At 42.0% G+C, this 22,555-nt stretch overlaps 1 protein-coding gene and 2 long non-coding RNA genes across 5 annotated transcripts; 2 read left to right on the forward strand and 1 right to left on the reverse strand.

The window, feature by feature from the left end:
• Positions 1 to 568: 568 nt before the first annotated feature.
• On the reverse strand, positions 569 to 10,076 carry LOC137473977 (uncharacterized). Its single transcript, XR_010999090.1, has 3 exons — positions 9,682 to 10,076; positions 3,529 to 3,607; positions 569 to 790 (listed from the first exon to the last, which is right to left on the reverse strand). It is a non-coding gene; the product is annotated as an uncharacterized lncRNA (long non-coding RNA).
• LOC137473976 (uncharacterized) lies at positions 918 to 2,208 on the forward strand. Its single transcript, XR_010999089.1, has 2 exons — positions 918 to 1,380; positions 1,900 to 2,208. It is a non-coding gene; the product is annotated as an uncharacterized lncRNA (long non-coding RNA).
• A 224-nt stretch (positions 10,077 to 10,300) lies between the features above and the next one.
• Positions 10,301 to 21,750, forward strand: DYRK2 (dual specificity tyrosine phosphorylation regulated kinase 2). 3 transcript variants are annotated; one of them, XM_068190165.1, is made up of 4 exons: positions 10,301 to 10,371; positions 10,796 to 10,855; positions 11,601 to 11,737; positions 20,034 to 21,750. In XM_068190165.1, the coding sequence occupies exons 2-4, from the start codon at positions 10,801 to 10,803 to the stop codon at positions 21,633 to 21,635; spliced, it is 1,794 nt and encodes a 597-aa protein (XP_068046266.1). In that variant the 5' UTR covers positions 10,301 to 10,371; positions 10,796 to 10,800; the 3' UTR covers positions 21,636 to 21,750. The 3 variants fall into 3 exon arrangements, with proteins under 3 accessions (XP_068046266.1, XP_068046268.1, XP_068046267.1); XM_068190166.1 differs by lacking the exons at positions 10,301 to 10,371; positions 10,796 to 10,855 and adding an exon at positions 18,778 to 19,049 and having other exon boundaries at positions 11,597 to 11,737; XM_068190167.1 differs by lacking the exons at positions 10,301 to 10,371; positions 11,601 to 11,737 and having other exon boundaries at positions 10,569 to 10,855.
• Positions 21,751 to 22,555: the final 805 nt, after the last annotated feature.

A 22,555-nucleotide genomic window follows, 5' to 3' on the forward strand; every position in this document is an offset into this window, starting at 1 on the left:
CGTGTTCAAAGGATGTCATGTTTCATGGCTGAGATATTCTGTTGATCCTCAGTTACCCTCTCATGTAGACCATGGAAGATTTTGCTCCACAGTGGCAAAGGGTTCAAATTTTCAGATAGGTGAAAATAAATATAGGAAGTTTCTTCTCTTAGTTCTAATCTGCACAGAAAAACTTCTAAACATTTCTGTCTTTCTCTGGTAAAGACCATGAAGCAGTCAGGTGTCCTGCCTGATATTGATGGCCACTATAAATGGCCTTCTTGTCAAACAAGTTCCTCTCCACTGCTATTAACTCCCTCAAAGTGAGCAGGGAGAGTTCTTATATTCAAATGGTGCTGTTTCAGCACATCTAATGGTATGACACTCAAATATTTACTCAGAAACCTTATTTCTCAAGAGATCAACACATTTTGATCACTTATCTTTCAATAAAAAAAAAATATGCACATATATGAAGCAGCGTGCATACCTTTTATACTCCAACTTTGTCTGAAAAAGGAAAGCTCTTCTGAAATGAATGCCATGGGAAAACCCTAGGAAATGCACAAATTTTGCATTCTTAGAGGGGTTGGGAAAAAGTGCGGAGCAGGATGGAGTTTCCATTTTATTTCTTGGAGGCAGCAAACAAGTTTGGCTAAAAGCCAAAAGAGGAAAATTATTTTTAAAAATTCATTATAATAAAAATCATCTATCCTTGGGAGATTTGTGCTCCCCTTCTATTAGCTTCTGTGCCTCTGGCCCTCTGGTTTGCTTCCTGTGATTCTGGCAGTTTGCCAACAGAGACTTCCATCTCTAAAATAAAAAAAAAAGAGAAAGAAAAAGTTAGTGGCAAATATCAATACTGAATTACTTCATTAAAAATCCAGAGAGGAACACTTGCTATTAAAAAATGTTTCACTTTCATTTTATCAGAATATATATATTACCGCTCTGTCCGGTGGCACTCCCCAGGTACTGAAGATGTCTTAGTTAGACACGTGTTGTAACCTCACATTGCATGGCCTGTGTTACAGCTCAGAAATAGACCATTTAGTACATACTCTTGAAACTGAAGTTTAAGTAAGTTACCAGTCTAGCACCCCGTATAAAATTTCCAGAAGGAGAAGACATCTTTTTGCTGTCTGAAAGAATCTTTATGTATATAGTGGTTCAGGAATTAATTTCTTTGACTATGCCATTTTCAGATGCTCTGAATTGTTGTCAATTTGCAAGAAGTGTTTCTTGGGAATGTGGAATCCTTAATGCTATCCTGCTTATCTCACAGTGACAAGAAGCTTGGTGTGCATTACTGAGAAGAGCAATTGAAGTGCAAGGTGAAAATCTTATCCAGAAGGCTAACTGGGAAGATGTCATTGCAACAATGAACACCCAGCTGCCAGGGTAACATTCATTCATTCATGCCAACAAAAAGCATAGCAGTGGAAGCAGAGGACCTGAGCATGTGGGAAGAACTCAACCCTACAATTGCAGAATGGATAAATGTATTAAGTTGGGTGGGAGGGAAGAAAGGACCCAGAGGAAAATGGACAATGGAATAAAACAAAATACAGATTTAGCAAAAAATGACTGACCTGAAGAGCTTTCAGTAAATCAGTTAATTAGAAAATTTAAATTTACTTTTTTTTTTTTTTTTTAATTTACCTATCAGACCCCCAACTCCCTTGCCAACAGGCTGTTACTAGCTGGGTTCCCATTTCCCTGTGTTCCCTTGTGCTGCAACAACTCTCATGGGTAAATGCCCCAGACACAAATTCTTCAATTCCAGGGGTAGGACTAGCACGGAGTCCTCAGGAAACAAACTGAAGAGGCAGGTTATTTTCATTCAGGAAAAACCCCTGAAACTTTGCTCAGCACTCTTAAGACCACTAACACTGTCTAGTCATTCTCTCACACTTTCAGCTCTCCTTTTCCTTAGCTGATGCCCTGCAAACAGCAGGACTACAGTCTTCACCCACTAATTCCTGGAAGGGACCAGACCTGTAATGGCATCACTTCTTGGGAGAGAGCTGTGGCCCATCTGCAGCCTCCTCATTGACAGAAAGACAATGCTAGGAGGGCAAACAAAGACCAGAAGGAGACGAAACGTTGAATTAAAAGAGGAGAGCATAAATGGAAACAGCACTGAATGGAGAGACAGAAAAAGGCAAAGGTCACACTACCAGGAAGCTAATGTCAGAAAATAAAAGATGATTGTGTTTTGCTGCTTTACTTCACCCTCTTTTCTTTTTATATGTGGCTTTTCATAATCTTTTTCATGTTATCTTTCTTACCCTGTTTTCTTCCTTTCTTGCCTCTTGGCTTTTTACTGCCTGTTTTTCAGTGTGTTTTGTGTTTACAGAAACAGATCATTAGCCTTTACAACTGAAGTTAAACACTGTTTGAAAATACCCACCTGATTCAAAAACTCACCAAAACTTTGCATATTGCATGACTGGACTGGGGAGACAGAATATTACTATGCTTTATGCAACATTAAAAACATACTTCTAAAGTCTAACCTCACAGCAGTAGTCTTTCTCATCATTAATTTCTCTTTGAAACACTTTCTCTCTCTGACCCAGTGAGTCATGAATTCCTGTTTCCAGATTCAGCAGCTTGTAGTTTGTTGCACACCTTCAGAGGCTGAAGGTCCAATGCACTGAACTTTGCTAAATGAGTGTTTTTGCCATTATTTTACTGTACAGAAGAGGACTATGTGATGACAATGACTCTTTTTCTCTAAAGAACCTTCAGATGTTCTTGAATTGGCCAGCTCATGCAGGGGGAAATCTCCTGGGTATTTGTGTTTCTGTCTTTGCTTTGACACCCCAGCACACTTTGCCAGGCGCTAGAATGGGCATTGGCACCTATCATTTCTGCCACACGTGATTTCCTTCTATGAGCTGCCCACTTATTAGGCCTAGCCTCTCATGTTAATGTTACCCATTTCATACACAACTAAATCTATTTATAGGGAGTTACATGTAGGTAGCAAACTCTGCCTTTCTGCAAATGAAAATTAATATCTCAGCTAAGTAAAAAAAATGTTCTATAATTTAAAGCTGGGATCCTAATTAAAGGTGGAACTGTGTGTGAATAGTCTTTTTAAAATCATTGGGGTTCGTTTCACTAAAAAAATAGCACACCTACTGAAGTGTCCCCTTGGGTCTCTTTTCTCTTTCTCTGTAGAATGCCTGCAGGAATTTTCCTTTGTTTACTTAATTTTCCAAATTATACAATGATTTTAAGTTTCAATTTTCTGAATTTATTGTGAACTATTTGTATGTTAATATGCACATTCCTTCTCCTTTGGAAGGAGATGAAAGTAGAAATGATGATAGTAAACTAAAGCCTCTGTTTCATTTTCACATCATGTATTTTCTATTCTTCTTTTTCTACCCTTCACACCTGAATACACACATCCTCCAAGCATTCACACGGCAGTGTAAATGAGAGGCTGGTCAGTTTAGGGTACGTCCACACCAAAGAAACAGCAGTAAGGTACTGAAGGGAACACTGAGAAAATCACTCTTACCTTTCCCTCCACACTATAAATATATAGCTGCACATCCCTTCTTGTTACTCAAATATCAGCCTGACCATGCTCACTTGAAATTCTTTTGTACACCTCTGAAATCAGTGGAGAAAGGTAAGGGGGCTCTTTACAGAAGTACCACATGTGTTGCACATACTATTCTTAGGAAACATAGCCAGGGGCTTCTTTTACATACATTCAAGAGATGCAGTCTGTGTTTCCCATGGTTAGCCCATGTAGGGCTTGTTGTGAGTAGTTAAATATGGTAGTTAGAGAAAGTAGGTATGTAATTTTAGTATCTTCCTTTATATAGTATATTAATGTATTTTAGCATAGTTATAATAAAGAAACCATTCAGCCTTCTGAACATCATCATTTCTTCCCAATGGGTTCGCCTGCATTTTACAATACTTACACCCTGCAAAAGAGAGAGCTGAAGAACTCTTCACAGTTGTCTGATACCTTCAGTTCTCACTCAGTTTAATTGAACACATCAGGTTGGTTCTTTTTTGTTGCCCTAACAAACCTTGATTATATTTTAATGAGAAAGTGCTTTCCCAGCATGTAGCCTTAATTTTGCTTTTCAGCAGGTGGCTCATGGTCTAGCTCAAAAGTCACCATGTAAATCCTGACAGTAGATTATACTAGTTAATAATATAATGCTCAGACCCTGGGACTTAATGATTAATTTTCCTTTTATTATAAATAAATTCTGCCCAGAGAAAGCCTGGGTGAGGAAAATAACTTGTCAGAGTTCCTTCTGGATTCTGAGTTTCTCTGACCCATTATCTTTTAATTATGCCTCAGTTTTGTGCTTTCATAGGGCAGTGATTTTAATAATTTTAATGAGCTTTAGTACAAGTGAGTGAGATATGTAATTTCTCAATTTCAGTACACCCTATGAGATATTGGGCTCCCCGACTCAGGGGAGCTGAAACTTCTCAGCACCTGACAGAATTAAATCCCAGCTTCTATGAAACACTACTGTGAAGAGTAGCTGAGTTCCACAAACTCTTTAAAGTTAAGTCTGTTTCATTTCACGTGTGGAATTGGATGAGCAAATGTTACCAGTGTTTCAACAGCTGGGACTAACCCCATGTGTGAACAGCTGGTTTTGAAACAGAGTAGCCCACACAATGAGTGCAAGAAAGATTACACAGAGCTTCTATATTGATTTTCAAGGTGGTTAAAATAGGAAACTGAATTCAGAAATGACATTTAACAAGTTTGTGGTTTCTCTCTGAAAAAGTTTGGTGGAAATCCTAAGAATCATCTGCAAACTAAACTTGCAGTAACAGTTGTTTTATAGGACCTTCTTAGCAAAGACTAACATTCAAATGACAGGAGAGACAGTAGTTTTAATTTATGTCTGCAATTATCACATCTTCCTTATTTGTGTAGCTGGGGGAACAGAGAAGCTTCACAACATGGTGGGAAGGGTCCACAGAAGAAGAGCCAAAGACACATACATAATTTTTCTTTTCTCCTCCCAGAGATTCACTTTTCTACTGAGTACATAAAGAAGGGTGTGCATCAGCTGAAAAGATTCAACCAGCATTAGGCTTTTTCACTGAGATTAATTTTATATCAATGCTACTCCGATTCCATCAGAATTGCTTCTGCTGGATGAGACAGGAAAACAGGAATCTTTCTCCTCCCATTAGACATGCTGGGAGTACACACAAAGGAGTAACTCTAATGTTCTAATGATATTAATACTATAAGAATCCAGAAGTTATATAGGAAATCTATAATACAGAAATTTAGAAACATTGGCATAGTCTGGTGAAAAGGGAAAGCATTTTGCTTATTATGCAATTTGACAGCACTAAAATACAAATATATTGTGAGATAATCTCCCACAAAATAGCTGTAATAGCAGAAGAGTAAAAATTATTTGTATGCTTGCAGATTTACAAATCTCAGAGTTTCTTTTCAGGGTGTACTCACTGACCACTAAAACATCCTTTGTTGTGTCTTAGTACTGTAATAGAAATCGTGAATTATGTGTTCTTAAACAGCAGTTCTTAAACCCTTGAACACAGAATGAAGTTTAACCTCAACAGAACACACACTGGAATGAAGGCAAACAAATATCTGAACCTGGCAAGCCAGTTTAGCTTCATATCCTCTCATGTCAGTATGAATATGTACTAGCAAGTTGACTTGTGGCAGTAACTCTCTGCACTCTTGCTCTGAATACGTAAGTTTACCTGTTATAACTGCATTGAAATACAATTTTATTCTAAGTTGAAGATGTTCTGCTGGGAATTTTTTGTTTCTGGGAACGGCAGAGAGAGGATGGAGTTGCAAATCTTACATGTGTACCACATAGTGAAGTGCATGCCTGAGAGCTAGTCGAGTCCTGACTGGTGTGCTTTCCATTTGCAGTGCTAGTATTTGTAGGCTGCTGTATTTTAAAGTGCCTACACTGCTCTCAGAATGATCTGCTGAAAGACTACACAGTAGTGTACACAGTCCTGCTCATGCCTGAATTATCCACAACTAATTAACAAAAACCTGGTGCTGATTGTGTTCAGCCCATCCTGAAGCAACCATTTACTGGGCTTAAGGGTTTACTTTTAAAATACATATTACTGGTTGAGACAACAGGCTTGTTCGCATGTTTAATTAATGGTGAGACATATTCTAAGTGTTTTAAAGTCGCCAGCTCAGCATTTAAGGTCTGCTTCACAAAAACCTTTTAAAAGATGTTGAGAATTAGTAAAGATCCTCCTCCATGCAAATTCTGATTAGTAGGAGGGGATGATTAAAAGATGGCAGAAAACCACATTTTTACTTTCTGTGTTCTAGGCTTGTCTGACCTCTACTTTTCATAGAATCACAGAATCATTTAGGTTGCAAAAGACCCTTAAGTTAATCAAATCCAAAAGCTAACCGAACACTTCCAAGTCTATCACTAAGCCATGTCACCAAGTGCCACGTCCTTCAACCCCCTGATGTTTGAGGAGCCTCATGTTTGCTTTACCTAGTGTGATTTACCTACAGCCAAAATCGTTTGCTGTGTCTGGTGAGAAAGGACAAAGCATAGCAAGGTGCTGAGCAATTGTTGCACCTGTCACTGTGGGAGCCCCACAGTGTCATCACCGCAGCTTTGGGCATGCATGGCTTCACAGGAATTCCCTGATGCCTGACCACATAAGCATTTGCTAATACCACAGTGGCAGAGATGCTTTGTGACTGACTGGCCAGCCTTGCTTGCCCTACAACTACATACCAAAGCCCATTTAATTAAACCCTAACCCATCTACACTGAAGAGGCAAGTGGACTGGCATGGGAGATCTAACAGGGCTGCTAAGGAGGTTCAGTGCTCCAACAAGGCAACTAGATATGAACTGGGTCCCCAGGCAGCCTGACAAACAGACCGCAGCAACCCCTCACAGTCTGCTTAGAATTAATATCTGTCTTGCTCACAAGGGCCTGACTGAATGGCTCAAGAAACACAGCACACTCTGTGTCTCTCCACACTACTAGAATAATATCTTTAATAATGCATCTTAATGTTCTATGTGGGCAGGAGCACTTTAAGACAAGGAATTACAGTTAGAAGGTTTTATTCTAGAATTATCTGGTCCTGTTGGGCTTTTTTTTTCTTTTTTAATGAATTTTAATTTTGTCATTTAATGGTTGTGATTTTGCCACTTTATTTTTACCAAATAGTTGTTAGTTTTTGTACTGGAACTTAGTGCAGTTTATCATGGGAGGATGATGTCTGTAACAGACCAACCTAAACCTCTCCAAGACAGCTGTGGCAAGCAGCCTTCTGATTGTCCCCAGCACTTCCAACTGCCCCTTTACCTTCTTCCTTAGGTGCCCACTGTGGTACAGAACCAGTTACTGCCTTTGTCCCACTGAGCTGGCACTTTCCAGTCAACAGGCCTCTTTGGATACCTGTCTGGAAATAAAATTATCAGATATTTCTCTTAAAAACAACTGCTTTGATGACACTACCTTACAAGTCCCTTGCAAGTACCAATTGGGCCTGTCAGAGTGGGTCCAGAGGAAGGCCACAAAAATGTCCAGAGGATTGGAGCACCTCCACTGTGAAGACAGGCTGATACAGGCAGGGTTGTTCAGCCTGGAGAATAAAAGGCTCCATGGAAACCTTATTGTGGCCTTTTGACACTTAAAGGGGACTTATAAGAATGATGGGGACAACCTTTTTGGTAGGACCTGTTGCAACAGGACAAGAGGTACAAATTTTATACTCAACAGGGATAGATTTAGACTAGATATGAGGAAGAAATATTTTACAAGGGTGATGAAACACTGGCACAGTTGGTACCACTAAAGATGTGAGGATGCTCCATCCCTGAAAACATTCAAGGTCAGGTTGGATAGGGCTCTGAGCAACCTGATCTAGTTGAAACTGTCCCTGCTCATTGAAGGGGGTTGGACTAGATGCCTTTAAAACTCCCTTCCAACCTAAACTAGTCTATGATTCTAAGTAGTCTGTCACTCATGAATACTCAGTGGATTTGTTTGCAAGAAAGGGAAGACTAATCTTCTATCATTACAGTTAGTTCAAACCTTTGGGTAATAAAAGCTGAGTGAGAAGGAAAAAGGATCAATAAAATCCTGACTCATTTTACTCTCTAATTTCTGAGTACCGTACCCTTTCTCCTGTCAGGTACCTAACACTTATTTCTGTCCTGGGGACTGAAGCCTGTTGATCTCATCCTATGCAGCATTGGTCTGGAAAGTGCTGATATGCTCAGTATGGCCAGTATCACAAAGAAGAAAGTCTTGTGGACACTCAACAGGAAATAGTTCAGATTTCTGAGTGTAAGGCTTGGCCATGAAATAATTAACCTTTGCTTTGAGTATTTAGGGTTTGCTTTCTTCTTTTCTTTGTGTATCTGCCTCCATGATTTTAAAGAGAACTGTTAAAGGCATTGCTGTTTGCAGCCATGGCATTTTGCAATTATATTACCATGTTCCTCCTCTTTATCAATCTAAATTCTGCATGAAAGGGGCTTTTAACCTGAAGTTTCTTGCATTGCATTCAGAAAGAATCAAGATGGGCTTGCCCTTGAGCTGCAATTCAGACTCCATCAGGTACTATCCTTGACAGCAAATGTCAAGATGGGCTGCAGATGGAGAAAGAGACAGAGAAAGAAAGGCATCCAAGCAGGCCCAAGGCCACTCACAGGATTCAAGACTAATGCTTACAGTGCACACAGTCTTAGAAAGAGAATAGATGGACAGGCACCACTGTAACTTGTTCCCACTGAGTTAATTCAAATACTATTTGCTATGTGATAGCCTAGCTCCATTTTTTACATAGTCTTCATAGCAGTCCAAGAGTGTTTGAATAAACTGTGGAAAGCATAATGTGGATGGTGTACTCGACTGGAAAGGGGTTGAAACAGGACAATTTAGAGGGCTTTGTCTTATCTCAGTGTTTAGGTGCAAGTAACCTCTGAACATGCATGAAACCATCTGTGACACTGACAGTCAGAACAGACACATCATTCAAGATAAAGAACTCCTGCAAGCCCTATAAAAAGATAATTGGTATCAATTCCAGTTTTTTATCTAGCCTGAGCATAAACAAGCTTCCCCTCCACCCCTCCCTGGACTAACTAGGAAGGTATCTTTTTTTGGGTTTTTTTGGTTTTTTTTTCTGTCTGCCGTTCCTGAAACATTTAAGGTATCTCAGAAGACTAATGTTATCAGTGTTTGATATGCAGATACCTTTGATGTGCATGCACTGCTTGTGAAAATGATGAGAAAATACAGAAAGTAATCAAAAAACACCATTTATACATCAGGCAGCCAATGGGAAGGAACACTGGGAGCGCCTGTGGACATCTTGGGGGGGGATATTGAGGAAGACAAAGCTTTCTTTCAGCTACAGTGGAGGGAAAAGATTAGGTGGGTGTGGACAGAGAAGGTATGATTTTTTTCTGTATGTGACAGGAGAGGTTAGGGAAATTGTTTATTTATTTGTATCGTTACAGGAAACGTCTTTGCTTATGCATGTATCTGTGGCACTGGAAGAGGCAAAGACATGGATTTATTGAGTTTTTTGTTTTTTTTTTTTTTTTTTTTTTTTTTTTTGCTTAGACGTAGGGAAAGGGGAGACTAATTTTTCTGTCTTTTCTGTGGACGCGGATGAAGGGAGGTCTGTCTATATATCTACAAGCTGCTTCAAAAAGAAAAACCTGCGAGGTCTGTATGGACTTCAGAAAGGGCTGAGCATAGGTAGGACAGTTCACTTCAACGCTGTTCCAAGCGGGGCAAATGTTTAGTCTTCTATTTTTGGCAGTAATGACGCTCGAGCTGACAAACCAGGAACTCAAAGCATTGTACTCCACAAAGCACATCGTGCAGTTTGGAAAACAAGGCCAACAACGCCCCTCGCGTTCTCATTCTAGGCTGAGACACTTACGCCTCCAGGGCAATACCAAAAGCTTTTTTAAAGTTTTCACTTAAACACTACGCGTTTCAAGTTATTTACTCCGCGTCCCACGGGGCCACCTTTATCTTTCCGGTCTGACAGAGTGGTCCCGGCCGCCTGACGAGCTGGCTATCCCCCGGCTCTCTGCCCCCACACACGCCGATTCCCCGCGAGCATCGCCCCCTCCCCCTCGCGCACACGGGCGCTGCCAGGCCGGGGGCTGCCGGGCGGCCGGATCCGGTCCCCGCCGCTGTGCCCGCGCCGCCCTGCCCGGGGCCAACATGGCTGTGCGGCCGCGGTGCCCAACGGCCGGGCGCGCCCCGGCCCCGCGGCCCGCGCGGCGGGGCCGTTGTGCGGGCGGCGGGGCCGCTGTGCGGGCGGGCGGCGCCCGGGGGGAGCCGCGGACCGCGCCGCCTCCGCGGCGGCGGAGCGGTAGGGAACAGGAGGGAGCGGCGGGGAGGGACGGAAGGAGGGCACGCGGCCGACGGGGCGGGGACTGCCGAGCCTGTGCGCTGTTTGTCCCCGCTCCGCCGCGCGAGGAGGAGGGTCCTGTCCGGCCGCCTGCTGCTGCCTCCTCCTCCGTGCGAGGGGACCGGGGCGACCGGGGCGGGGGCGGGGGCGGTGATGAGCTTGGGCCGGGGGCTGCGGCGGCGGCGCGGCTGCTGCTGCGGCTGGAGGCGACGGCGGGCTGTTGGAGAGTCTGTCCGGCCGGCCCGGGGCCAGGGGGATGCAGCGCAGGACGTGTCTGGGTCTGGGTGTAGCTGATCGGAGAAGAGAGGTAGACGCCGCCCGGAGAGGCCGAGGAGCAGCGGAGGAGTGCCACCCTGACATGCCTTTTCCTCTCCCTCCTCTCCAGCGGCCATGTTAACCAGAAAACCCTCGGCTAGCGCCGCCGCTGGTGCTGCCTACCCAGCCGGTAAGGAGAGCGAGCGAGGGCCGCCGCTGGGCCGGGCTGCGGAGGCCCGGCGGAGGGGGACGGAGGCGGGGGGGCTCGGGGGCCCAGCGGCCGCAGCCGCAGAGGTGCCGTGCGTGTTGAACAATGATCCGCCCTCCCCCCGCGGCAGCCGAGCCCGGGGGGCCGTCGCGGGCTGCGCGCTGGGCTCCGGCGAGCCGCTGTTGAGCGGGATGGCGAGTTCGCCTCGGGGAAGTGGGGCGGGGTGAGCGGGGGGCCGAGAGAAATCACGTAGGGAAACGACCCAAGGAGGAATGGGGATTGCCGCGAGTGCCGGAGCGGCTGTGTTTGACAAGGGGCAGCGGTGCTCGCCGCCGCTTCCCGCGGCAGACTTGTGAACTCCTGGCGGGTCCCCGGCGGCGTCGGGATTTCGCCGGGCCAGACGGCTCGGGGGGAGGCGGGAGGCGCGGGCAGCCGTCCAGCCCCGAGGCGTGCGCGGAGCACAGCCGGCTCGTTCGCCCGGTTAGGCGCCTGCCGGTGGCGGGTTAATCTCAGATGAAGGGTTTTAGCCGGGCGAGCACGGCCCGCCCGCGCTATTAGCCGGATCGGTGCGTGTGTGCGCCGCGGCGGTGATTAGCTTTAAATGGCTTCTGCCTGAAGCAAGGCGGGCGGCGGTGCTGGCCGAGGGCTGGGGCCGCCGCCGCCCCGACGGGCTCGCTGCCCGAGGGGCCGCAGCTGTCCGCCGCGCTCACCCCTCTGCTCTCCGCAGGCAGGGCAGGGGACAGCGGCCGCCCGCTGCAGTCTTCCCCGGGCACCGGAGCCGGGGTCTCCCGGGCAGGAGCTGGGACCGGCCCGCCGTCGCCCCTCGCATTGCCGCCGCTCAGGGCCAGCAACGCTTCCCACACGGTGAGCCGGGGTAGGGGAGGGTGTGGACGGGGTGCGGGGAAGGGGCATCTGACCCCGGGGTGTCGTGGCGCTGCTCGCCGGGTGTCCCCAGTGGCAGGAACGAGCGCGCATGGGCCCCCCAGGCGCATGGTGCTGGAGCAAGGTGCGGTTGATTTCTGCGTGCTCCGATGAAATGTGCATGCTTGTTGTGAGGCTGGGACCCTGTAACTGCACATATTGCTTTCTCCCCCCCATCTTTCCTCCCCCCTCCCCCCGCCCCCACTTCAGACTGGGTTTGTGTCTCATTTTCAGAGACAAATTCGATCTTTCACACTCACATAGAGGAGATGTTCTGGTGAACACATTTTTGAGATGAGGTTACTATGATTAAAATGTCGTATGAACTGCGGTGAAAAATGAAGGCTGGTCTCCCCTTCATGTCTGATTAGCTCAGGCCGATCGCAGTCTTCCCTAGAGATAGCTATCGCTGTGCTCAGGGACAGTGATTGGATGAATCTGCTTTTATTGCTGCAGTAGTTTACCTATAAAGAAATAACCGCTGATGGCACGAAAAGAGTGTTATTTTCTGGTTCTGTGATATCGCACATTATCTCCCACTCCTAGTTAATCTACTAGGAATGAAACTTCCCAAGTATGCCACTATATATGGGTAAGAGGAGGTATCTGTCCTGAAGGCATGACAGAGTAGAGAGAGGGCTCTATACGCTGTCATGTTAACACTAAATATCTGAAATTTTTATTGCATACATTTCCTTTTAAATTCTGAAAGATTTCATACTGACCCTGAAAGGCATTGATGGCATACTTTTCATAGAATTAATGAGTTCTTCGTGGAGGCTCACATACTGTCTTTGTAAACATATGGCAGGGCTTTAAATGATAATGTGATTATGGGCTAGTGGAAGGTGAAACTTTGCATTTAGATATTAGTGTTTCAGTGACTTTCCATGTAACTTCAGGGGTAAAACATATTATTCAAATCCATTTATAGCAAGAATTGTCTTAAGTTAAATAAAAAATCAGTGTGTATATATATGTATATACAGGGTATTCTCAAAAGGAGTGAGGAATAGTCTGCAAATTCAAGGTGGAGCTGCATACTTGAGATCAACTTCATTGTATATTTATGTAGCTAGAGTACATGTCTGAATTGTTTGTTCGTATAAAAGGCCAATTTTTTTCACATTTGTATACCAGTTAAGTGCTGCTTGATTTTAGAGTTGGGGCAACAGCTTAGGGGTTTGTTTAAATGAAATCATATAAGAAGGAACATAGTACAAACAGCCTGGGCACTAATCATGCAAGTGCATTTACAGTAGGGCTCACATGTAACAGAGCCCAGACTTAATTTAGGATTTGTGAAAGCATGGTGGTCCAGCTGTTTTTCTGTGACTACTTACTTATTTTGGAAGTACAGAATGTTGGTATGCTTATACAAAAATTTTGTATATATGTATTATATATAGTGTCTGTATATGTATTGTGTATATATATGTGTATGTATGTAAAGATGTAGTCTTTATAAAAGACTGCATCATTCAGGGGGTGTTCAGGTGTTACATTTCTGTGTTCCAACTATCTTTACAAGTATGTGATTGTGTATGTGTGCCTATGTTTATATGTGTACTTATGGAATCACTCAGGAATGATCAAGCATTTTATGGCTATGGATCATGTCCCTCTAGATTCTGTTTGAAAGTCTGTCTTTCCTTTTTGATAAAGAGCCTACTCTACAGTGGTTTTTTAGCCTTGGGTGCTATTACAGAAATGCCTCACGCTGCCTTTGTAGGTGGTTATTTTGTGGTTCACTAACATAACTTTTTGTGGTAAGGATCAGATATGACACCAGAATGCTGGATTTTAACCTGAAAAAAAAAAGAGTGGCAGTATATGTTCTGTAAACTTAGGCTTACTGACCTCAGCTGACACTGACAGATTGAAACCATTGGTTTTGTATCCCACCACTTCCTCCAATCAGACCTGTTTAAAATGGGTCTTTTCAGTTTTCTTAAATTATTTTCCTTCTTGTGTTCATTTGCTTATCCTGTTTTCATCTCTATTGTATCTATGTGGCTTCTGTAATAGCTAAAACCAGAGTATTTCTGTTTGTGTTTCAAACTTTCAGAAGGTATGGTGTGCTTAAGTTGGTAAACTGCTGGTGTTTATATATGTGTGCATAGTATGTATACTAATTGTGAGAGAAACTGAGGTAGAAGTTACATTTTGTTTAAGCTGAAGGGTTTTTCTTTTAATGCAGACAGGGAAGAAGTCAAATACCTGTCATATTTCTTGCTTGTGTGATCCAACCTCTGCTGAAACTGTGGTCTCCTACTGTCAAGTGAAATTTAATTGTTTGGTTGATTACAAATAGAGAAGATGATGTTTTACACAAGCTTCATAAAATGGGACAGAGGTTTTGGTGGCAGTCTTTGCAAGCACAGTAGCCTTTGTTGCTAAGCAGGCGGGGTTGTGTGTTCTACTAGGGAAAGGTTTGGGTTTTTTTGGTGTTTTTTTGGTGGTTTTTTTTTTTTTTTTTTTTTTTTTTTTTTTTTTTTTTAATGTGCCTTCGTTCTAGGCTTATTTGTGCATGCTTCCATCCCTGGCTGTCTTTTTTTTGCCTCGTGGTGGAAAACATGAACCTATTTCCAACCTCTTGTCCTCTTCATTTTCCTTTCCAAAGTCAGTGCTTTCTCTTTGGAAGCCTTAAGTTCTTTCTGTGATGATTGGAACCTTTTTCCATTCACTCTCTCCTATTTCATTATGGTGTTCTAACATCCACTTGACATGCTGCAGTAGAGATTATCTTGCTTGCCTGCTGCTCTGCTTGTATAAATACCAGCCTGTCTGTGAGTCCCTCTTCCAGACTCATGTCTGTCTTCTGCCTAGCTCTATCTCTGTTTTTTCTTACTTGGCATGTATTCCTGCATTCTGCACTGTTTCTGTTTCTCTTGCAGTATACCAGTATTAATGTTTTCATCCTCCTGTCTAGTACTGTGAAACAACCCATTTACAATGCATGATTCAGTGCCCTCCCTCCTTCAAGCCCTAAAGATTTCTGTACAGCAGGCCGATTTTCTTTTGCCACCAGCGTTGAATGGTTATCCGTATACTTTTGCATCAGTCATTGTATTAGTCTTGATTTTTTTTAAATTTAATTTTTTAATTGACTTATATTCTAATGGAACAGAGATTCCTGGACTCTGTTAATACAAAGACCTGCTAGATCACGTGCTGCCAATTTTTGCTGTTGTCATCTGCTTTAAAGCAGGTAAAACCAAAGCAAATACCTTCTTATTGTGGTGCTTTCATGTATTAAATTGCCACAGAAATGCTGTCGCATTTGAGTGGAAATAACTATGCAGTCATGACCTGGATTTTGCTACATCTTGTTTTCTTCAGGTGTTTCTTCCTCTACCTAAAATTCATATCTGGGGGAAATATGAGGCTGTCTTAGCTTTCAAGGGCTATGGGGGTTGGCTGTGAAATTTGGGTTCCAGCAGATGGTGACTGTGGTGCTGTAGGGACTGCAGTACTTTTGGGCACATCTCTCATATTTGTATAGTTCACCTAACCCAAAGGGCTCAATTTAGTGTACATTGGCTATCCTTTTGAGTTTTATCATGTGTAATAAATGCAGCGTGTCCCAGAAGTATTCAAACTCACTGCACCCCTAACAGAATTAAAAAATTTAAGAATTGGTATCACTCTTGAGGCATAGTGCAGTCTGTGAAAATATTTGGTATATGAAGTTATGTTTAACTTTTCAAAAAATAAGCTTATATGGACCAGATACAACAACAGCAGAAATCCGAATGGTGTGTTCCTTCTACCACTCTTGTTGAGCCCCAAGCTCAACAAAGGCTTAGTCTTTTTTGGTTTATAAAACCTATACTCACAATAAAATCATTAGGGATAATCCTGTATTATTAACATTGTACTAATTAGCAAGTATTTTTAGTTCTGAATGGAGGAATTTTGCTGAATTAGTTTATCAAGGAAAAAGAAGACCTTTTGTACATTTGCTCAGACTTTTGTTTTGTAGTCAACAAAATAGGCAGTTAAGCATGCTGCACCTTATACCATGTGCCTCTTGTGTATTTGACACAGTAGGACTGAAACTGGCATGCCCTGAAATGCTGTGAAGAAAAGGCTATATAGTGTAACAATTATTCTTTAATTAAGTTACTACTTTAGAACACGGTTTCTCCCTTTGTCCTCATCTGTGCGAAGTAATAGCAGATAATGACATCTTATTCCTGTGCAGTATTTCAGCGGGCCATCATGATTGCTCTATTATTAAGATTAATTTTAGATACCTTTTTAGATTTTGATTGACAGCAAAATCCTTTTTCTGTGATTTTGCTCAAAATAAAATGATAAGATATAGCTGAATCATGTGTCTGTCATGGATAGTTTTATAGGGTGCTAATAATCACACAAAGTGACTGTTACAAAGATGAAATATGATACAATTACATAATACCTTGATGCATTTGGAGGATAAAGTTGAGAAGAGGTATATGCTCCTGTGGGGTTCAGTCCTATAAGTAGTCTTGTAAAAGGTCTTGAAACAGATGAAGGGGTGAGAGTACTGCAAAAGAATTGTAAATGGGTTTGCCACATTGTTAGCAGGCTACTTCCCTGTTGTTACAGGTCTGTAGCCTTAGTAAGTTACTGTTCTACTTCTGTTCCTAAATCCATTTGTGAAGACAAAAGAACCCCAAATAATACCACCCTCAAATTACAGTTTTGTTGCTTTTTAATTTATTTATTGATCATAGTTTAGGGTGTAATTTTATTTTGTTTTGCTTAGTGTATCTACTTCAAAGATTAGGTGAGTGTTTTCGGCATAGTCATCAACTTCCATAAAATGAACATACCAAAGTAAAACTATGATCTTAATGGTGATTTTGAAGTTATGAGAAACTACTAAGAAAGAGAAGAAACACCACATTGTAACATTTACTGCTATGTAATTGATGGTGTCAGAAGATTCAGGAAGATGGGTTCAAGCTCACCTGTTATTTCAATATATTTTATAGACTTAGAACAGTAGGTTTTTGATTATGTGTGCTACAAAAATATGTAAATCTTAGAAGGTGTGGATGGATTTGAGCACAGACCACACAATATATAATCAGTAAGCTTCATAAGTGCATGCAGGTGATCAGTTGTGTAGGTTGTTGGTTCTGGAATTTATGGGTCCATCTGCAGAAGCAAAATGGAGATGTTATAAACCTCTCAGGCTTGTAGTTTCGGTTGAAAGGCTGATGGAGCTGTTGCGTACTCAGAAGAGTTTGGTACTGTACTTAGGAGGCTGTGGTCTTTTGTAGCTTGCCAAGCCCATTAGCTGTGATTCAGGAACTTACAGTGTTACAGGTGAAGCCTGTGGAGCTTGTGAGCAGTGCAAGTCTGAGCCTGACAGTAATCTCAGACACCCAAGTAGCCAGAAGTAGATAGGCAGAGCAAAGGACTGGTGCAAATCCAGCCCTCATCCAGGTTGGAAATGGATGAGGAAAGTCCATTTTCGATAGGGGCTTTGTGATTGTGTTGTCTGCTCTAAAACTCCTGTTGGGCTTTTTTGAAAGAAATGTGGGCTCTCTTCTCCTGCACAGCTTTTGGAATAGAGCCTGTGATAATGTGATATTTTCTACAAAGAAAATCAGTGCTACTGACTGCATCTGCATTTGCATTCCCAAACAGCTGACTGAAACTGGCAAAACCACTCACTTAGGATTTGGGTTGAAGTTGGAATAATGCTGGTGATTTCATTCTGCTGCTTGAAAAACCAGAAGAAAAACCATGAATCTGCCTGAGGATGCAGGAAGCAGAGCTTCATGGTTTGCACTTTAAAATGTGTTCACAAACACAGTTTTAGAAAAAATAACTTTTTAGTCCATGTTGAGATGGAATAAATATATGGGATTTTTCCCAAGCCCTGAAGAACTTCTCAGTACATGTATTGAAGCAAGCAGTGCTTAGGAAGAGTGGAAAATAGATAACTGTGAAAACAGGTGACTTGAGGGGAAAAAAAACTCAATGTGAGCTGTGGCAATGAGTGCTTGGGTTAAAAAGTTCTTAAAGATTACTTTTGCAGCGTTACTCTTTCTTCATCATTGTCTACATTAGTATTGCCTACTCCTGGTTTGTATAGATATGTTCTGCTTTTCTTCAGTTAGTGTCAGAGAATAAATTTTTGTACCTAATGTTTCCAAACTTTAGTCTTTGGAATTGTATGTTTACTCTCATGCTTCATTATGCCTTTCTTGCACAGCTCTCCAGCGCTGCATGTGCTGAACCTATAACACATCTAACTAACTAGATCTGGTTCTTCTGAAATAGATGATTTAGCAGCTCTTGGGGCATTTTTTTTTTCTTTGCAGTAACTGCTGTTTATATACAGGATCAGGGCAACCTTCAGGAAACTGCTACTGCAGTGTGCCTCAAACTTGACCTGAAGGAATTGCCTGTAGGCATGAGAAGTCCTCTTAATGATTTACTTTCTGATGCTTTTGAGACATCAAACTAGGAAGGGAGTTTTTGTTGATTTCCTGTATATCTTCATTGTGCTTAAATGTTAAAAACATCTTTGCTCTGAATTGTGATTGTGTGGTAGTGCTTTCTACGAGATTGATCAAATTTGGTAGTGTGAGCCTAAATTTCTCTGAAAACAAACATACACAAACGGCAATGATGAATGAACATCAGTCAAAATGGAATCAGAAGAGCAGTCAACTTGGCAGAAGTAGTCATCAAGAGCTGTTGTTCTCACATTATGTGAGTTTCAGAGCTACAAATTTCAATATACTGTCCAAAGGTGAAGCTGGTGTGCAGCTGGCAAGTCTTTGGGAACAAGTTACTGAATATACAAAAATATGCTTCTTCCGTATCAGACTGATGCCTTAACAGAAGCACAAAGTGTGCTCGAGTCTGCCTTGCATGTCTAGGTTTTCTCATTAGGAAGCACTTCTGCTGTTGCAGCACAGATTTCGTTGCCTCATATCACAGCACACAACTGTCATTTTCTGATTTCATTTCAGCAACCTTAAGTGAACAAGGGATGTGTTATCCTTAGCTGCCTAGAAAAAATACAGTTCAGATGAAAAGTGTTCTCAGCCCTGGCTTGATCATCTGTCTGACAGTATCGGTGAACTTTTCATTAGTAATTTGACATAAATATTAAGACTGGTGAATCAGCTGGAGAGACAGGGGAATTCTTCCCACATTTGTGTAAGACCAGGCAGAAGACAAACTAATTATCCTCTACTTGAGAGCAAATGAGAAATTCTAAGGACAGCTATTTTAATGGCAGGTATGCTTGTAAATTTCTTGTTTCTTCTTAAAAATAACAGGTTTGGAGCAATAGCTGTTTTCACACCCCAGTACTTTGCTGTTTGTTTGCTTGAAAATGCTGAATGCTGCTGTTTATTCCTATGTATATACTGTCAAGAACAAATCTAATTTCTAAAATCTATTAATGCTTTTTTTTTTTCCATTTCTATAGAATAAAGTTACTGTATGTTCCTCAAGGCAAAAATTTGCTCTCTACTCAAGTCTGCATAAGGTCCCAAATCTCATTTTGGTTAAAAGTTACTGTTAGACTCGTTTGGGAAAGTACTGTAGGATATGCTTATTCTTCATTGATTGGAATGTTTTGCTGACTTGTGGCTGTCTCATTTGCAAGTAGTAAGTTACATTCTTGAACTTCAGAAATGTGTGGGTTCTTTTCCTCTTTGTGCGTGTCACAGCACATTCCTTATTGCTTAAAAATATATCTGTAACCTTTGATATACAGCAAATTTAGGAACAAGTTAAAATCTGGACTTCTGAGAACAGGTGATGAGAGCATAAGCCATGTAAGTTCTTACAGGCATTGTATGTTATATTCAGCATCTGTAAAACTGTTACTATTTTTTATGAAGTCTGATGTCCCTCGAGCATGCATCTTGATGTTGCAGGTCTGCTGCCTTGAAGATTCCTTGGAAATATTGTTAGCTTCTCATGGTAGCACACTTGTGATTGCCTTATTGTAGACATTTTGGAGAGTCATGAAAATAGCATTTGAGAAACAAGAATCGGGAAATATAATAGCATCCAGCAGTATCACAGTATACGTGCTGTATTTTTTAGATTCTCGGTAAACAATTGACATCCAAGAAGACACTTAATTTTGAGGTGATTTAGGCAGAATGGAGGGTTGCAGAGTGAATGTTGAAGCACAGAGTTCATGTCTGTCTTGTTAACTGGAGTTCATGTCTGTCTTGTTAACTGGGTATGTATTTATTTTCAATTTTAGGTTGGAAGCGGTAAGCACACAATGAATGAGCATCTACATGTTGGTAGCCATGGACAAATCCAGGTTCAGCAGCTCTTTGAAGATAATAGTAACAAGAGAACAGTTCTGACAACGCAGCCAAATGGACTTACAACACTTGGCAAATCTGGATTGCCAGTGGTTCAGGACAGACAGACAGAGAGTGCCCACAGGCGACAAGGAAGCTCCAGCTCTTTAAAATCTACAGATGGAACAGGGAAGGTGAAAGCCTCTGTTATCACACCAGAGCAAGCAATGAAGCAATACATGCAAAAATTAACAGCTTTTGAGCATCATGAGATTTTTAGCTACCCTGAAATATACTTCTTGGGTCCAAATGCAAAGAAGCGGCAAGGTGTGATTGGTGGTTCAAACAACTGTGGGTATGATGATGACCAAGGGTCTTACATTCAAGTGCCCCATGATCATATTGCATACAGGTATGAAGTCCTGAAAGTTATAGGGAAGGGAAGCTTTGGGCAGGTGGTGAAGGCCTACGATCACAAGATGCATCAGCATGTGGCACTAAAAATGGTGAGAAACGAGAAACGTTTCCACCGCCAAGCTGCGGAAGAAATTAAGATCCTGGAGCACCTTCGGAAACAAGATAAGGATAACAACATGAATGTTATTCACATGTTGGAAAACTTCACATTCCGCAGCCATATCTGCATGACATTTGAGTTGCTGAGCATGAACCTTTATGAATTAATAAAGAAAAACAAATTTCAGGGCTTCAGCCTACCCTTGGTTCGGAAGTTTGCCCACTCCATTTTACAGTGCTTGGATGCTTTGCACAAAAACAGAATCATTCACTGTGACCTTAAACCTGAGAACATTCTGTTGAAACAACAGGGTAGAAGTGGTATTAAAGTGATTGATTTTGGCTCAAGTTGTTACGAGCATCAGCGTGTCTACACTTACATTCAGTCACGGTTTTATCGTGCACCTGAAGTCATCCTTGGTGCTCGTTATGGGATGCCCATAGATATGTGGAGCTTGGGCTGTATCCTAGCAGAGCTTCTGACCGGTTATCCACTTTTACCCGGAGAAGATGAAGGAGATCAGCTGGCTTGTATGATTGAACTATTGGGCATGCCTTCTCCAAAACTCTTAGATACATCCAAGCGAGCAAAAAACTTTGTGAGCTCTAAGGGTTATCCCCGCTATTGCAGCATCACAACCTTGTCTGATGGCTCTGTAGTACTTAATGGTGGACGCTCTCGGAGGGGAAAACTGCGTGGCCCACCAGAGAGCAGAGAGTGGGGTAATGCATTAAAGGGGTGTGATGATCCCCTCTTCCTTGACTTCTTAAAACAGTGTTTAGAATGGGATCCTGCTGTTCGTATGACACCCAGCCAGGCTTTGCGGCATCCGTGGCTAAGGAGACGGTTGCCAAAACCTCCAACTGGGGAAAAGGCCTCAGCAAAGAGAATTTCAGAGAGTACTGGTGCTATAACTTCAATTTCCAAGTTACCTCCAACTTCAAGCTCAGCTTCAAAACTGAGGACTAATTTGGCACAGATGACAGATGCCAATGGGAATATTCAGCAAAGAACAGTGTTGCCAAAACTCGTTAGCTGAGTTTGAAAAACCTAATGCTGTTAATATGAGAGATACAATGTGGCTGAGCCTTATTTGTATGAAAAATTAGCTCAGATATGCATTTTTATTTGCTCAATAAATCTATTAATTTGTATCTTTCAGCACTCATTTTAAATGTAATTTTAAATGTTAATTTTGTTTTTATAAAATATGGGGACAATGCTTTAAGTTTTTATACTTATTTTTTAAAATGTTTGTCTTCTACAGTACAATTAGCCTTACTGTAACTAGTGTGACATAGTAATAAGCATCAGTGGCAGGCCACTGGTTACAACATGACTGTCATGCCTTGCAGCGTGGTATCAAAGGTATTAACCTTTCTCTTCCATGGTTCATATTAGTTTTAACCTGGGGTAAATTTGAAAGACTACCATTTGGATTTTATGGGTTTGGTCTGGATTCTGTGCACACTCACATCTATGACTGACTGGACTCCAGGAGAATACTCAAAGAATACAGTTAAGCACTTGTAAACTTGTAGTTTAAAGTGGAGACATAGCATGTTCTATTGTCATTTTTTATGTGGCAGCCCAGAGAAAGTCATGGTATCACCAAAGGTACTGTCATCTCCTATAGAATACTTTCTCTATTTAAAAGTTATGGGCTTTGATTAAAATTATCATTTAAACATAATGCAAAAAATAACACCGGGGCTAAAATGACTTTTACCTTGCATGCCACATGGTAGAGTGAGAGGAACGGGTAGTCTTGAAAAGCATGAAAATGGCAATGTGTCTGTTTCTCTGAATTTGAAAGTGGCTGATTAGTTGGTTAAGCAAAATTGTTCTGAACTTCATTTCACATCTGTAACATTGAGCATTCACACAAGTTCTCCTTTTTTCATTTTTGGTTTTTTCTGCCATCTCTTCTCTTCTGTTTTTTTTTTCTAATGTGCAGCT

This window comes from Anomalospiza imberbis, chromosome 5 (genome assembly GCF_031753505.1).
Source record: "Anomalospiza imberbis isolate Cuckoo-Finch-1a 21T00152 chromosome 5, ASM3175350v1, whole genome shotgun sequence".
Classification (NCBI taxonomy): Eukaryota; Metazoa; Chordata; class Aves; order Passeriformes; family Viduidae; genus Anomalospiza; species Anomalospiza imberbis.